The sequence below is a fragment of the Chiroxiphia lanceolata genome, chromosome 1 (assembly GCF_009829145.1).
Source record: "Chiroxiphia lanceolata isolate bChiLan1 chromosome 1, bChiLan1.pri, whole genome shotgun sequence".
Taxonomy (NCBI): domain Eukaryota; kingdom Metazoa; phylum Chordata; class Aves; order Passeriformes; family Pipridae; genus Chiroxiphia; species Chiroxiphia lanceolata.
The window spans coordinates 92895134-92912615 of record NC_045637.1 but is presented as its reverse complement, the minus strand read 5'-3'; the positions used below and the strand labels follow the sequence as shown (position 1 = coordinate 92912615).

General features: G+C 43.9%; 1 protein-coding gene across 1 annotated transcript; it reads left to right on the top strand.

Annotated features, from left to right (window-relative positions):
- Positions 1–275: 275 nt before the first annotated feature.
- Positions 276–3810, top strand: NHLRC1 (NHL repeat containing E3 ubiquitin protein ligase 1). Its single transcript, XM_032698825.1, has one exon. It carries the CDS (start codon positions 291–293, stop codon positions 1437–1439), a length of 1149 nt encoding a protein of 382 aa, XP_032554716.1. The 5' UTR covers positions 276–290; the 3' UTR covers positions 1440–3810.
- Positions 3811–17482: the final 13672 nt, after the last annotated feature.

Sequence of the window (17482 nt, the reverse complement as noted above, 5' to 3'; positions counted from 1 at the left end):
AATAATCTGGTGAATATATGAATAATCCGCTGGAGACAGGAAGGCTCGGGTGGACATTTGAACATTCTGCTGGATATTTGAGTACTCTGGCGGACACGGGAACGCTGCATGACCGCGGCAGGGTGGGCAGCCTGGGCCCCCCCTCAGCGCCGTCCCGCCGGCAGCGCTGCCCCGCCCGGGCTGGCCCGCAGGGGGCGCGCGGCCGCCTCGGCCGCGCTCAGCGCCCGCCCCGCTCGGCACGGGGGATCCGGGGCCCCTCCGGGTGATCCGTCCGACCTCCTCGGGCCGGGATGGCGGCGGAGGACGAGGCGGAGCTCAGCCTGCTGGAGTGCCGGGTGTGCTTCGAGCCGTACGGCCCCGACGGGCAGCGGCGGCCGCGCAACCTGCCCTGCGGGCACGTCCTGTGCGGGGGCTGCGTGGGGGCCCTGAGCCGGCGCCTGGAGTGTCCCTTCTGCCGGCGGCCCTGCGGCCCCGCCGAGACCAGCGACTGCCGCCCGCTGCTGCAGCTGCTGGAGCTTCTGGGCCCCGCCGGCCGCCTCGCCCGGGCCCTGGGCGGGAGCGGCGGCCCAGGGGCGGCCGCGCCGGCCCCCGCGGGGCTCGGGCTGCGGCTGTGCCTGGGCGGCTGGGGGTCGCTGGTGAACCCCACCGGGGTGGCGGCCTGTCGCGGCACGGGGCGCCTGGCCGTGGCACACGACGGCAAGAAGAGGATCCACGTCTTCGGGCCCAGCGGGTTCTGCCTGCAGCGGTTCGGGGAGAGGGGGGACGCGGGCAACGACGTGAAGTACCCGCTCGATGTGACGGTCACGTCGGACGGGCACGTGGTGGTCACCGACGGCGGGGACCGCTCCGTGAAGGCCTTCGATTTTGAGGGAAGGGGGGTCCTGGCGGTCCGGGAAGGCTTCCGTTTGCCCTGGGGCTTGGATGCCACCCCCGAGAGTGAAGTAATCCTGACCGACTCGGAGGCAGGCGCTCTCTACCGCCTGACGGCCGACTTTGGAAGGGGGGAATTGAAGAAGTGTCAGATGATCCGGGCTCAGCTCGTCAGCCCCAGAGCGGTCGCGATCTGCCAGACCTCGGGGGCTGTCGCGGTAATAGAGCACCTGAAAGCTCAAGGACTGAACAAGGGCAGCACCCGAGTGAAGATATTCAGTGCGGAGATGGATCTCATCGGCCAGCTGGATAGCTTCGGTCTGAACCTCGTTTTCCCCTCCAAAATGTATGCTACAGCTGTGGCCTTTGACAAAGAAGGTCGTGTTATAGTAACGGATGTCTGTAGCCAGGCCGTAATATGCTTAGGGAAACCAGAGGAGTTTCCCATGTTTAACCCTCTAATTAGCTATGGGCTTTCTTATCCTGTCGGACTGACTTACACGGCAAATGATTCCCTCGTCATTTTAGACAGTGGTGATCATTCAATAAAAATATATAGCTCTACCTGAATGGTTTAGATGCTTACTGCTACAGGTTCAAGATGCTTTTGGCCATAACGCATGGAAAGTTCTGGTGCTTGTAGGCACATAGAGAGGAGGTGGTTTCTGGGCTTTATGGTGAAATTACCCCCTGACCAACATGCCGTGCTTCCTGCAAAACTTGTGTTGGATCTCTTGCCTACCTGTGGGAGAAGACCTACCTGCTGCTGGCTGTAGTCAGCAATGAATCAACCAAACAAATAATTTGGCATTTTAAAACTAGTCCAGATCTTGAAAACCAAACGTTTTTCATCCTTTTTGATGAGTAATCAAAGACCAGCACCTGTGAAAGTGATGCATCATTTATTTACATTTCCCAGCACATAGTTTTCATTGTTCTTAATTAAGCATAGATACACTCATGGGGTTGACAGATATTCTGTTTCCAGGAATTCCAGCTTTCTTGTTTCCACGAGAAAGGAGTTTGGCTTGACAAAATGATAGGAGAATTGGAAGCTTCCGTTCAAGGTTGCCTAAATCCAGCTAAGAACATTGTGATGGAGGAGCTACCACTGATGAGTGAGTTATGTGGTGTTCAAAGCCTATTTTTTCCATACCAGGAAAACATATTTCTGGGAGCACCCTTCCGTCTGCTTTCCCACCTTTATTAGGGTTGTACTGGAACACTGTCTTCCTCTAAAATGCCCAACTCTGTGTCTACCTAGAGATAATCTGGTGTGTGGTTCCACAGCATGGGCAGCTTTCCCTAAAAGCTCCTTGAAGTAATGGTGTTTAGACCACAAATACTCTTGCATATGTAAATTTGAGTTGGCTGTGCTGCTAACACAGCTGCACTTAGGAGGTTTTCAATACTGCCTGCTCCTGCTTTGTCATTAATACAGTGCTTTTGCACCCAAACTGGAGGATTCGACTGCAAATTGAAATGTTAGTGTGAAGTAATAGAGAAAGAGGGAAGTAAGGCCCATTTTCTTCCTAGCTTCCAAATGAGGTTTTGTTGATTGTGAATACACAGAAAGTTTAGATCAGTTTATATTCTCTTGAAGGTAGTTTCACTGTGGACGTAAGTTCTCTTGCCTTATTGCACAGTGGAAGTCACGGTATATCTGAATTCTGGGAAGGATTAACACCCCTGCTAGAAGTACTGCTGCATTTTTAGGCATTTACCTGCTGCTAAAATGATTACTCAGGTGCTTCAGTGTTAAAATGAAGTTAGATATAAATGTAAATGCTATCTGAGGTAGAGACAAGTAGGTTAAAATGGCATAAAACTTTCGGGGTAATTTATTTAGTAACTGAAATCATTAATATTAACTAATGTAATTGGAAATTCAGAGGCAGTCTTTCACTAAATTTTTCATCTGGCTTTTGGTCTGACTTCAGGGCATTTAATAACTGCATGTATTGCTGCACCAGTGATTTACCAAATACTTACCTTAAATTGGAGCAGTTTAGTCCTCTAATTCAGACAATTTATTAATCTGTTTTATGTTAACATTTGTATAAACAACACAAATCTATTACATGCAGCTATTTGTACTGGCTAACTGAACAGTGACCTGCCAATAAAGTGTGATTTGCTTATTCCTATATTTGAATAATTTAGTGAAAATTCCTCATATATTTTCATCATGAGTTTCTCTGTTACAATACGATTTCTCTATCACAGTTGCCCTGTATGGTTTCTTTTTCTGTCTGGAAATATCCTGCCAAAGTTGTTGTAGGGCCATCTGTTGCTATTGAAAATTGTATGGACCTGTAAATTTTGTCTTTTTTGGCATTCTCTGCTGCCAGGCCAAACAGTAAGTGCCTTTGGAAGAACCAGAAATCCTCCTTGGTTGTTCTGCAGCAGGAGGTGTATGGTCCTGAGCAGGAGCCCTGTTGAGAGATCAGGAAGGAAATTTACTCAGATGAGCATCCACTTGGATTATATCTATTCCTTTCTAGGTACCAAGGAGACGTCTGTCTTTGAGGGATATAGAACCAATTAGAGAACACTTCCTTTGGGGGACTGCTGTATGTCAAAATGCATGCAATGCCATCAGTGTCATCAATGCTGTATTCATACATAATTAATAGTTTGTTGCAGTAGCAATTCAGTGAACCACGGGCTGTGAGCTTTCGTCTCCTCAAACCTTCTTGTGCACCAGAAGCTTGGTTTTGCTACTGAACTCATGGATGGGCAAATTTCCTAGGACCTACCACCATGCAGGCAACTTTCCAGTAGCTGAAATGCTGATTTTTAAACATTTGGCTTGTATTGTTTTAAAATCTACAAAACCTCCCATTGTTAGCCATTTTGCTCCTGTCTGCTTTGGTATATGACTAGGAATCACTTGATTTTTGGGTTTGTAAGCAAAATAAACCTTGTGCCTTTATTCTACCTAGTTTGCTGTGTGCCATCTCCTGCAGTCTGTGCTCGACCCACCTACTGAAAGCAAATGTAGACTTCTTCTGTGGATGATTCAGCTGTTTTCCTTTTACTTTATAGCTTGGTGCTTAGTGTTGTACAGCCCTGCATCAAAGGAACCATTACATTCCCTCTTAATTCATTTGATGCGGGTGCCTAAATTGAGAAGCCATAATGAACTGTTATAAAATGAAATTAAAAATCGGAGTTCTTCATTGTGTAAAGGAAAATGCAGCAGCAGAGCTGAAAACTTTCTTTTGACACAAAGGAGAATTTAAGAGATAATGAGAGAGGGAGAGATCCACCAATATGCTGATAACAAACTAAAAAGCCTCTGACATTTTTACTTACTCTTGCCCTTTCCTTTATGTGTATATGTACGTTTCCCCTATAGCTACTGCAGATATCCATTGCCTTCAGGATGACACCTTCATGCCATCTGCTTTTCAAAGCCCGGGGGTCACATAGTCCTGCAAATCTGTTGGAATTTAGTCATAGATTTCAGCAGAACAAAAACTTGTGTTCTGAGAGAGGGAGGGCAAATGATGAGGGGACCATACTTGAACAAATATCCTTAGCTAAGGTATCCTTAGACCTTTTTGGGGTCTGACTGGTTGTGCTTGGAATGGGGATAGCTAGATGTGTGCTTACCTTTGGTGGCCATTTCATCTAGAAAGTAATGTGGGACTGTGTCTAGTTGCTTCAATGATAATTACTGTTGATTTATTTTAAAAAAAAACACCACATTTGCATGACTCTATACTTCATACTTTAGCCATCTGGATTAAAACCAAATAAGCATAATGGACAGTATCCTTCTAATGTCATCTCTTCAGCCTCTAGCAGAGATTGCTGTGTCTGTTGTGTACACACACATTGCAATTCCTCTTTGGTTTATTTTTAAGCACTGATCTCAGGTTGCTATCACTGCATATAAATATATCAGGGTATGTTTACAGTGTTAAGGAATTAAAGGAGTCAGAGGAGTTTCAGAAATGTGTATTGAAACAGTGTTCTGTAATGCATTTATTTTTTGGCTTGCTTGTGAAGAAAGTAATTTTAGATAAAGAATATAATCTATTTTTCAGATTGATTAATGAATAGAAGGGAGAAAGTTAAAAAGAAAAATAGGAAAAATTTACTTCATTTTGGCCATTGTCCATTTGAGCATCTTTCTGTTCCATCCAGCCCCAGTGCTGTGCACATCAGTTTGATGTTTATATTTTCCCAAAGCATGGATGTAACACCACCAAAGCACTTTTTTAACATGGACTGATTTCAGGGGAAGAGAGGACCTCCTGTAATATCCACCTCCCAAACTTCTAGGAGTTTTATAGAGCAGGTCCATAAAAATGATGGCCTTGAATAGAGAAGACCTTTCAATTCTGAAAGGGTTGATGGAGGTCAAAAAGCAGCTTTCTCCCCTGGGCCCCTGTGAGTCATGAAGCTGTTGCACCCTGCACAAGAGGAATTTGCTTTCTTTTCTTTCTCTTCAGTGTTTGGGGGTTTTTTATTACTCTTCTCAGAGACCTATCCTTATAGTTTACAAGTCACCTGTGAGTCACAGCTTGCCTCCACAGGAGCAAAAAAATATACATATTTTGCAAATGAGTTTTAAACCTCACCCTTCATTCCGGCAGCTCAGGAGAACTGACAGATTGTTCGGAAAACAGCGAATGCCTATTTGATACAGTTACATAAACATCCAGGCTTTCCCTAAAGTGCTTCCTTCATGTAACATGTCTGATTCTCCTGGACAGCTTCAAAGCTCTCTGATACTGGAGAGGTTCTCAGGGGGCAGATGATGCATTTTACACCTTTTTCTCACTACTGCTTTCCAAGAGATTTACAGATATTTCTGAACTTGGCACTCCAACCTCTCTTTGAGGCAAACACAGTACAAATGTCTTGGCCCTGCATCTGCAGACAGAACTGAGAATCAAGGGAAGCCTTTGGCTAGATCTCAGAGTTCCCATTACAAGGCTGGTACTTTAACAAAACAGGGAAAGTCTGTGTTTAATAATCCTCTTGTCTGGGAGTTGGCTTTCTGATTTTGGAAGAAGTTTTGACATTTTGCTGATGATCTTCTAGTTACTAGTTCCTTTGGTGTTTCCTACAAATCATGGAAATTAATACTTTTCTAAACCACAATGTATTCCTCGATAATTGCTTCCAGTGTGCTCCACAAAGGTGTGTGGTTTCAGAGTTTTGAAATGCTCTGTAAGGAGGTGTACTGCTGTGAAGCCCCATTGCAGGGATCAAGTTATATATTTCACATCGAGGATAGAAAGGAGGAGAAGAGATGGACTCTGAAAAGGAGAAAAAATATTAATGAAAGGTGTCTGTGGTTTAAGCAGTGGGCAAACTCCACCAAGTCAGAGCACAGAGCACACCCATCATTCCAGTAAAGGGAATGCATTCTTAAGAGGTGAAGCATTTCAGCCTGGAAAATGGACAAGATGATAAGGGCTGTTGCCTTTTGATTAGTATTTACCTCTAGCAGAGGAATAACCTACATTTGGACAGATTTCCCAACCACACTTTTCAGATTGCAATCCTCAGGAGAGTTATCTGTGACTTAGCTTTTACTATCTGTTAGTTTGGAGCAAAAATCTGTGGGAAATTAAGATTTGGAGAAATCTAGGCATTTCTGGGAAGTACGCTCCCTGTAATTGAATAAACATATATAGCATTTTTCTAAAGATCCCTCTTAATGTAGATAGTTTTTGTTCTTTGTTCACAGGTGAGCACTGTATGGATGCTGAGTTGAGGTGAGAGAACAAATCCTACTTTCATGGAATATATTGTTTTTTAAATCAGGAAAATATTGCTACTCACAAGATTCCATAAATATATGGAAATATATTTAAAATTCTCTAAATACTCTAAATATAGGCTTTGTAATGAATAAACGGTAGGCGATTTTAAGGAAGACATAGGATAAGAGATATAAATTATAGCTGGTAAAAATAAAGAATTTTTTTTGAGAAAAATGTGAAGATGTTAAAACCCAAAACAAAGCAAAAAAAGATAAGACGTCCTTTATCAAAACTTGCTTTTAAAACTTGTAATACAAAGAAGATGATCTTGAAAGAGCTACACACCTATATAATCACAGGAGGTGACTCATACTGGGAATTTTTCCAAATATAAATAGATGAGAGGTCAAACCCATTTGATGCTCACCCAGCATGATTTCATGAATAATATGGACTGTGGAATTTAACCACTATTAACCAGTATTTAGTAACTACTGATCTGTATTGAAAGTAAGAAACAAAGAACAATTTTTTTTTTACTATCACAGACTAGGGTGCTACCATGAGAAGAAATATAATGTCATCAAAGATATGCTTCAGAAGAAATCTATCAAAAAGAGTCAGTGAGATTAAGTATTAAAAATGCATAATCATCTTCATATGAAAAGGATGTGCCTGGCTCCTTTATCTGTCGTCCTTAATTAGGTAGGAAATAGGACTCTTCAATGAGTTCTCCGCCAGCTTCCACTCAGCTTACAGCCTGATGTTATGGAGCCAGAAGGATTTCAAATACGTGTTATTAGTCTTTTTCTGTTCCTATTATTACTTGAAGTGACTTGTTTGAGTTGAGGCCTGCTCTGTCATGAATAGTTTGTCTGTGCAGTCACGAGTACTGCAAATGGAATTGTCCACATAAATAAACGCTGCAGGACTGGGCTTGAAGTCAGGGAGATTAAGGCTAGTGTAGAGGTTTGCCTGGGAGAAGTCTTTGCAGTGGACTTTAGGATGACAATTTCTGGGAATGCCGCTTTGGGTTTTTATGTGCTGAAAATCCTGTGCATGTTTAGAATATATTATAAGTAATTATGACTTTCAACATCAGAACTCTTTTGTGAAAGAAATCTAATGTAATAGTTTAGCTTTTCTTATTTATTCTTTCATAACATATCGAATCCTTGCTTGGTTCCCAACAGTCCATCAGACTAATTGGATCAGTACCACACCTCCCTTTTGGGATGTGCAGTTGTTCAGGAACTAGCAGTCTGGGGCAAGACCCACTCTGGACTGGCTTCAGTTGAGACCTTATACCTGAACTGGTCTTACAGATCCTCAAGAGGAGGTTATTGGTCTTAGTCAACAGATTAGGAAAGTTATGGTGTTTTCACTGTGGTAGAGATGACGCTATAGATTCTAGGTCCCAAGAAGACTATGTGAAAGGATTTCTGAGGTTGCAGAGTAGTTACCCACTTTTGGTTTAATTTCACATGGAAGATTGCTGTCTTTTAAAGACCAAGTGAAAAGTACACTGTTCCTTCCCTAGTATGGCAAAGTGAAATTGAAGTTATCCCAAGCCCAGCATTAGAGCTACGAGTCTTTTTAACATTTATTTTGTGATGTTCATAAAGCTGTTCCATATTTGGATGGTGTTACCATTAAAATGCAGCTGATATTATATTTCACGTATTTCCACTGTGTCAGAGTTACCGAGATAAAAACCAAAACCAGCCACTTAAAAAAGGTGTACCCTGAAGACAGAAGTAAATCTTGTCTTTCTTGTATCTCTTTCACTGGAGAAATACCAGCCATACAAGTGAATTATTTTCATTTGTACCACAAAATGGACTTTTACCCTTTTGCTTGACTTGACTTGAATCTCAAGTCTATTTTCTTGATGATAAGGCTAAATTTTTGATTTCTGAAATTCAGTCACATTGTTTCTATTTGTGCCTTTTGCACAAACCTTACCCATTCTTCCCAGTTGGTTTAGTCCCTTCCAGAACTGTATTTCTCATTAGCTGTTGTTCAGACTCCAACTGTGTGGTGTATATGTGTGTTCACACCACTTTGATTTCAGAAGTAAGGTTAATTGCCCTGGAAGTTCTGTCCATGTTTTAGTTTTGCTGTGTTTCTTTTCTAAAACTGCCTTTCATCTTTGCTGTCAAATAAAGAGAGGAAAGCTCAGATCACAATATGAATGGTGGGAAAGGACTTAAGTCATTCAAGGAATGCATCTGGGAGACAGGCAGTGCAAAGTTTATTACAGGAGAGAAAAGGATAAAGGACCTTTGTGAGTGGACTAACAGTTTTAGGAATCCTTCTACCCTGGCTCTCCTTGTACAACTCCATTTGTAATAGTGACTGTGGGAAAAATTAAATCAGTCACTAACTTGCAAGTCACTAGTTTGTTGGGGGCTTTTCTTGTAGTTCTCTGTAATAGCAGCAGGCTGGTCCCAGTGATACAGAGGTCCTCCTGTACTGGATTTTGTGGATGACTCCTATAACTATTCTGTGTTTTCCTGTCAAATGCTGGTGTAGACAAACTGCAAGAAGCTTGGAAGCTTCCATAGACTGTCTGTTTTTCCATATTTTTAACCTGAAGAGAGCAAGCCTTTTGCCATGAGTCAAAGAGGATGAAAAAAAGGATACCCAATGGTTGCACTGTTTAAGAGTCTTCATTCTAAAAATGAGAGTAGGATCTGTTGCTGATAATTTTGTTGGTGGTGATTATGAGATTATTGTATTTGGTATGTTTTCTTCACACTGGGGAGACTGGGAAGAGAAGTGATGAGGTGTTTTATTTCCCAAATAATAGATCACAAATCTCATTTTGTCCTTAATTAGCACCTTCAGTACTTCTTTCCACCTTCTACAGGAGCTGATGAAACCTGTTGAACCTAATGTGAATCTTCCTGTTAAATTTAATAGATAGCAGATCTGTGCTGAGCTGTCTTCTGGATGTTTTAATAAGCACAATTCCACCTTCTCTCTCAAGGCTTTGTCTCACTCAGCTTCCTTACTCCCTGATCTACCAGTGTGCACTGTTCTGCTTTCTACTGTCTTTCAGGCAAGGGCGTCTTTTGTTCTCCACACTTTAGGAAGATATCACGTTTGGCTAGAGAATGTATTTGCAGGCATCAGAAAAAAAAGTAGTTGCGTAAGGAGAAATTTTGGCTTGGCCAGCATGGTTACTATCTCAGCTTACTTAGTAAGCAAGCTTGGTGGAAGCACTACTCCCTCCCCACCCTTCTTCTCCTCCCAGGGGCAGGGCCCCGGTTCTAAGTCTCACCCAGGGTAGCCAGCAAAGTTCAGCTTCTCTTTGAAAGCAGGAAGTAAACCAGCAAGGGGACTGTGACTGAGTGGGGAAGGGTTAACAGGAATGCTGCTCTTCTGTTCCAAGAGGCTGCTGCCACTAATCAGGCTGTTTATATTTACAACTTTCCCGCTCCTCCCTATTGTGCATAAAGCACGCCTCTGAAAACAGAGCCGAAAACAGAGCCTGAGCACTGCTGTAAGTTAGTCAGACTCTGTGTAGTATCTGATTGCTAACTGAAGAGACTTGGAGGTGCAGACTCACTTTTTTCTACCTGTGGTAAGGCACACACCTGCACTTAGCAAATGCCTTATAATTAGTGATGCTCTGGAGAATGTTCGTGAGCCAACTTCCTGCCCACAAGTGCCCTTAATCTCAATTTGGGACTTGCAGTCACAAGGGGACTGCATGGATGTGCTAGAGTGATGCTTGCATACCAGACATTCTTTATCATAAAGATGAAGAGGGGTGAGAGCTTTCTGGGTAGGGGGAATAATGGGAGGGTTGTCCTTTCCTTCAGTTCACTGGGGCCTGCCTACTGATTTAAATTGTAAATAGTGTTACAAACTAACTGTGGCAATTTCTTGTTTCTTAGGAGAATTATCTGATTTCTACTAATACAGAGTAGAAAAGGGAAAGAATAAAAGGAAAAATTATATATCTCTACTGATTTAACATCAATCCCTTTTCATAACTTACACAGTTATGAAAATGTAGAGAATGTCAGTTCTTTTGGGACCCTTTGATCTTACTTTTTTAACAGTACAGAACTCTTTCCTTTCCCTTCTCTTTCCACTACCATAAACTCTTATCACCACCATGATGTTTAAAGACTGTGTAGTGGCATGTGTCTGGTGGGGTCAGCAGGAAAGGTTCCCTTCTGTCATGTCATCTAACCCAATCAAGTTTACTCTTTAAAATTCACTGGATTTAGACCTCTAGTCTCATGTGCAGGAAGCCATTCATTTGTCCGGGGGAAGAAGTCAATTAATTTCCAGCCTGAGTGTGTTCCAAGACAGAAACACAGAAGGGCTGAGGCTGGCAGGGACCTTTGGAGTCCATCTAGTGTAATGTCCCTGCCCAAGCAGGGCTGCTTGGTGCCAGTTGTGCAGGACCATATCTGGATGGTCCTGATTTCGAGTATCTCTAAGGATGGAGCTTCCACAACCTCCCTGGGCAACATGTGCCAGCACTCAGTCACCTTCACAGTGAAAAAGTGTTCCCCAATGTTCAGAGGAAACCTCCTGTGTTTCAGTTTGTGCTCATCACCTCCTGGTCTACCACTGGGCACCACTGAAGAGAGTCTGGCTCCCTCCCTTTTGCACCCTCCCCTCACATATATCTACAGCGATAATATTCCTTCCCTTGAGCCTTCTCTCCTCCAGGCCAAATAGTTGCAGTTCTCTCAGCCCTTGTTCTTAGGAGATGCTCCAGCCCCTTAATCACCTTTTTGGCCTCTTCCATGTGTTCCTATCTCTCTTCTACTGGGGAGCCCAGAATTGGACAGCACTCCAGATATGACCTTACCAGTGCTGAGCAGAGGGGAAGGATCACCTCCCTTGATCTGCTGGCAGTGCTCCTCCTAATGCAGCCCAGAATAAAAGGGCTGCATGAAAGACGGTTTACACCCATTTGTTCTTGTGCTAGTGTTTTTCCTGAAACTTCAGTAGCACCATGCTTTTAACTGGCCTGAAAGGAAGTGTAAACAGCCATATCCCTTCTCAGTCTTCATTTTGTTAGACTAAACAAACTGAACTTTGTTAGTCTGCTCTTTGATAATATTCACCATTCCCCAGTTCTCCCAGTAACCCTTTTATGGGTCTGTTTCATTTTCAACTCCTTTTCCTAAATACTATACTGAGTTTTCCAGATGACCATGTCATCCATACCTCTTCTTTCCCTGTAGGAAATAACTGAAGTGATAAGAGCCCCAACTACATAGATTTTGATTATGATATCAGTTCAATGTGAATCCAGGATGAATAACCACAGCCCCGCTCTCCCTAGTACAAACAAATTTCCGAAGGTATTTGAGTTGGGGGTGGAGTGTTTCCTGAAGTGAAAAAGGGATGGCATACAGGTAATTAACATGAATAGTAACAAAAATCTAAATAAATCCACCATTTCTTTCCTGGACAGCTAAGGAACGTGAGCTACATAGCACATGACTAGCTGTCAGAGGAGGACAGAACTATGGCTCATACCTGAGGTTACAATTGCAGGTGTGTTAAAATCCCTGCCATAAACCAAACCCCTCCCAAGATGACTGAAAGACTCAGTTTGGATTCAGCAAAAACAGTAGTCACACTTCCAGAGTGTAGGGAAATGTATCTGAGTGATATAAAGAAATTTTCTTGCACCTTTTTTACTTCCCTTCGGTTTCTTTGCTATAGCTGCATTATTCTGCTTTTAAGCCCATTTATTTCTATTAATAGGACTTTTCATCTGTAGGTAGTAAGGACCATTAAAGTTCCCACAGTAATTTAGAACTATTTCTCCTTTCTAAGTGATAGGAGATGGGGAACAGAGCTCCCTGTCCTTCAATGAGTGGAGCAAAGAGATTATCATCTGCAGAACAGTCATGGAGTTAAATGTAGCTAAAATTGAGCAGCTCCTCTCACAGACGAGTTTCATCTACTGTGTTGATTCTTGGGATGAAGTTTCTAAAAGACTATTGCAATATTGCATCAGAGTCAGGGAGAAAATATCGTATCTGATCAGCGAAATTTCATTTGATATTTTTTCTGCCCACAGCAAGGAACTTTTCAGCTTGATGAAGATGCAACTGCACCTGCCTTGGGGACATTCGCTGTAATTGGACACTCTCAAGCGTCCAGGGTGGGTGTGGAGGCAGAGGTAGGGTCCTAGCAGCAGTCAGGACCCCAGCCACGTAAAACAAATCAGGTAATTCAAAACATATGTAAATTAACCTGTAAGAGCAGATTTAGTTCGTTCATCACTGCAAGTGTCTGTAAGCCAACTCTGTTCAGAGCTGAGGTGGGCTTAAACTGCAATGCCTGTTAAAAGCAATATACTACACAATACAGAGCTGTCAGCCACCTCGTGTAGCTTTGAGCATCATCTCTCAGGCAGGATAATGTTTAGGTGCATATATTCTGCATTTGTTCTTAACACTGGCAATTCAAGCTACTGCTTTTTTTTTCCTGAGTGTCAGAAGAGCATTTGTCACCGCAGCCCCTTTCTGGGCCCAGGGTGTTGCCATAAATATGCTGGACATAGAGGACAATTTTCATGCCTCCTGCACAGCTTTAGAGACAGTCAAAACAGATCTCTGATAAGACAGAGGTGGCAACAATCCAGCCTGACTAACGTCCAGCTTGAATTTGAAGCAAGAAGGAAATAGAAAAGCAGCCTGAAAAGTGCCCTCAGCTAGGTCATTGGCTAAAATCCTGCCCTCGTATCCTTTTCTAAATTCAATGTACCTCTCCAGCAGGGTTATTTGCAAAGCCTAGTGATGTGTGTGAGACAGATATTTGGTTCCCAGTGTACAATTATGAGCAGGCACTTGCTTCCTCAGGTGCTCTCTAAATGCATTTTATTCAATGAAAAATTCAAGTTTGTCTGTATAACAGGACACTCATTTGTGTCCTGACGCAAATACAGTCATATTTCATCGACCCCTTCAATAAGAAATATTTCTCCCTTATAGAATGTCCATGTCTCTTTTCCAATATGATAAATGCTATTTAAAAAAACCCAAACAGAAATTATTATCCATTCTTCTTTTTCACCAACATCAGTTAAAGATTTATCAATTATTTTGTTAGAGCTGCGATTTCTTCGTATGGTTTTTCCCTAACGTAAGTGTAATATATTAGATTATTAACCTTAAGAATATCTGTTGGTTTCATTATACAGTATTTTTTCATTTTACCTCTTTCAAGCTGGATGATGCTGTAATGTGTTTGCGTTGACAAAAACGTTTGTTTTCTCTGTTAATTTGAATTAAAAAAAAACTCAATAAAAGTTTGGAAACACAGAGAAAACTTTTATTTTGGTCAATCTTATAAAATACAAACCTTGGGTTAAATTTAGTAAGCATCTCTTGGACTTCGGGTGCTATAAAATTAAACACTTTTTCTTTTATCACTTTCAACACCAAAAGAAAAACACTGCTTTGGTTCCCATGTTCTCACTGCCGCCAGCTCCTCCTCTCTGGCTCCTGTGACACAAGATGAAGTTAGACGTGCCAGTGACAGCATGCATGGTAAGATATGTGCTGGGGATGCTGCTGACAAGATGGATATTCTTGGCTGGCTCTGTGACATTTCTCTCTGTCCTTTGCTAAAGAAAGGGGGTCAGTGGAACACCATCAGGGCTTCAAGCATCAACCCGGGTGCACAGCATCGCTCCCCCATTTCCATGTCATGAAGTAGAGCTGTCGATCCTCCTGCTCAGAATATATAGGAAGACATGGACATGCCTTCATGTCAAGTCACATTATCTGTGTTATGCCTTAGGAAGATGAGGAGCAGAATAAAGTAAGGAGCAATGTTTTCTTTATGTTCTTTGCTGAATGATGGATTGATGGACCAATGTACAAAAATGCTCGAAGGCAAGAAAGAAGAATGAAACGGATGAAAAACAAGAAAGAGACAAAGATTCAATCCCGGCCCTAGTAAAGATCCAGAATTGCTGTTGACCTCAGTGACAGAGAACCAGAACAAAAGAGCAGGTGGGCGAAAGCAGAGACAGGAAAAAGAAATCAGGGAAGGATGGCTTCAGATGATTTCATCCTCGTGTTTCCCTCTCAGTTCCCCTCACGCAGCATCAGTCTCCGCTTTCTCCAGCTCTCATCTTTTATCATTGCTGAAGCAGTAAGCTGTCGTTTCTCATCTGGTATCTCCCATCCATCCATCAGCATGTCTGGGATAGCTGGCAGCTAATTCCGATGGGTGAGCGACCCATCAGTATCCCTTGCCAGTTCCCACGGTGCATGTAAACTGATCAAGCTAACAAATTCTGACAGGTGAGAGACATCTATCCGTAGTTGCTACCGGTAGCAAAGACAGAGACATAAAGGGTTCCATATGGTGTTCAATGGGGAGATACAATGCCAGAAAAGAAACATCTCATTGTCCTGAATTCACAGATTGCTCTTTGATCTACCTAATGATCTCATGGGACCTCTAAAACATGACCCTCTTCCTATTGTGCCCTAGTGCCAAAGGTTTAGGGGAGACCAGAAATACATTCTGCTACATGCAGGCTGCCTAGTAGATATTGTCAGGTCGTGGTACAAATGTTGCCAAAAGCCCTTTCTCAAGAGGGCAAAAAACCTTGGTGGAACCAAGACCTCATTTTTAGCAGCTGTTTTTCAGGGCATGCTGATGTGAATGAAAGAGCAAAAGTCCTTTTCTCAATTACCTAACACTAGAAAAAAAATCAGAATTTCACAGGAAGTGAACAGCTACAGTCTGCATTACAACAAACTAGGCCTTTTCAGACACTTTTGCATGGCCAGCTTTCTGTACCTGCAAATGGTGGAATATAATTCAAAAGCCTAAACCAGACATTTGTAAAAACTTCTTCCCAAGACTCTTCCCACAGCCAAAATCATAGTCAATCTCATAAAGACTTCCTTCAGTTCTCTTTAGCTAATATAATTGTTTTTATTTAATCTTGCAATGATGTAGTTTTTCCATTAAGAGGTGGAAAATTGAAACGGAAGGGAGTATTTTCCCTTCCTTCTGCTGGCTGCCTTCTCTTCCCAACAGTGTCCAAGTTTCACTGAACAACTCCCTTTCTCCACAGCCATTTCAGACCTCATGCCTTGTCTTGAGCCAGCGCCTACTTTGATCTGGGTTCTTACAGTCTACAGCCATAAGTAGGATGTCTCATTTCAACATCGCTCCTTTTCTTTACTCGTTGAGCCACATGCTTATGATGCCTTTCATAAGGAACTTCATCTCTTATGCCTACTTCCACAGGCAAGAAGCCCACATGCACTAGCTTTTTCTGCTGATGTTCTCCAGATGCCCAGCTCTATTTGGTAACCTTTCTCTTTCGCCATGCTAACTTTCAGCATTCCTGCAAGTTGTAGCCATTTGGGGCAGCCAGGTCTTCTCCAGAACAGTCCTCTCAGTCCCTTTGCAGGGGTGTTCTTGTTGGTGTGCTGGCAGCCAGGAGGGGGACGATCTTCTAAGCTCCATCTGTTGCTTTCACTTCTGTTTTAAACGTCTGCTCTTTCTCAGTGCAGCTATCTATCCATCATTTATTGTTTAATCCATTCTCTCTACACTGGTTTAGCCTCAGAGTAGACAGAATAATCCCTTTTGGGGTTGAGCCTGTCTTTTCCTTAAAGAAAACATTACAGACAGTGCTCTTGCGCACTGGAATTCCTGCCATTTAGCTGCATCAGTGATAAGGCTTGATTCTTTGGAAGATATTTTACTGAAGCTAAGGAAACACTGCTGGGGAGAAAACAAAGTTTTAACAGGACACTTTGAAAAGAAGGCTATCCCAAGATCCTAAACCTCCTGCAGTTTTAACTAAAAATCTTTCTTGGCTTGCCCACTGGAAGGTCAGCCATCCTTGGAGCTTGCGGTTGCTGAGTAAAGCACTGCTGTTTGTAACGCTTTCTCCCAACGCTGAACTCACCACAAGTAGATGGACACAACTCCATCCTATGGCGTTTGGGCAGGCACTAGGCAATGGTTGCCCATCGGTGTGTGGAACAGCAGGATGGCACAAGTAGTCCCAGCACTTCACAGACAGCCCTTCACAGCCAAAGTGTCAGGCAGGTTGAGGCCTGGGTAGGGCTCCTTGCTCCATCACCTCGAGGTGCTGCGCCGCTTCCAGGACTCCGTAACATGCAATGCACACATTTCGCCGAGGTCACCCGTGCTGGTGCCAGGACCATGCCAGGCAGGTCATTGTTTACTAACGTTGTGCTCTTTTCGTCAAACAACATCCCCTGGCATCACAACATTTTGTTTTGGGGCACTTTGTGGCTTTTCCTTTAGGGTCTTTCCTTGCCACAAGGAAACTCGGTGTCCAGTCGGACAAGCCGGTGGCTTTGTGGTGACAGCACACACCTGCAGCGACGGTGGCTCTCGGGTAGGGGGTGAGGGCACAGTCCTTGCAGCAGCATCCCCACTCCCGCCAGCGCCACCTTCCCGCGCGAAGCGTATCCCGCCGCGCGTGCTCACTGGGAAGCAGCGCCTGTCCGAGGATGGAGGGGGGGAAGTCTCCCCACGCCCCCCGCGCCGAAGGCGCTCGGCTGTTCCCGTCGCTTTCCGGCGCCGCCGCCGCCGCCGCCTTTCCCCGCCCTCTCGCCGCCTGCCTGGGCGCCCGCACTCCCGGCGGCGCGGCGGGAGGAGGAGGCGGCGGAAGATGGCGGTGGGGATTGGCAGGGAGGCGGTGGCAGCAGCAGCTCTGCGAACGAGCCCGTGGGCAGCCAGCACCAGAACCGGTGCGGGCCGCGGCTGAGCAAGGAGGCGGCTGGGGCTGCGCCGCCACCGCCCTCCCCGGCGCCGCTCCCTCCTCCTCCTCCTCCTCCTCCTCCTCCTCCTCCTCCTCCTCCTCCTCTTCTTCTCCCTGCCTCCCTCCCTCT

Coding starts and splice junctions, on each gene's coding strand:
- NHLRC1 (XM_032698825.1), top strand. CDS start 291: ATGGCGGCGGAGGACGAGGCGGAGCTCAGCCTGCTGGAGTGCCGGGTG.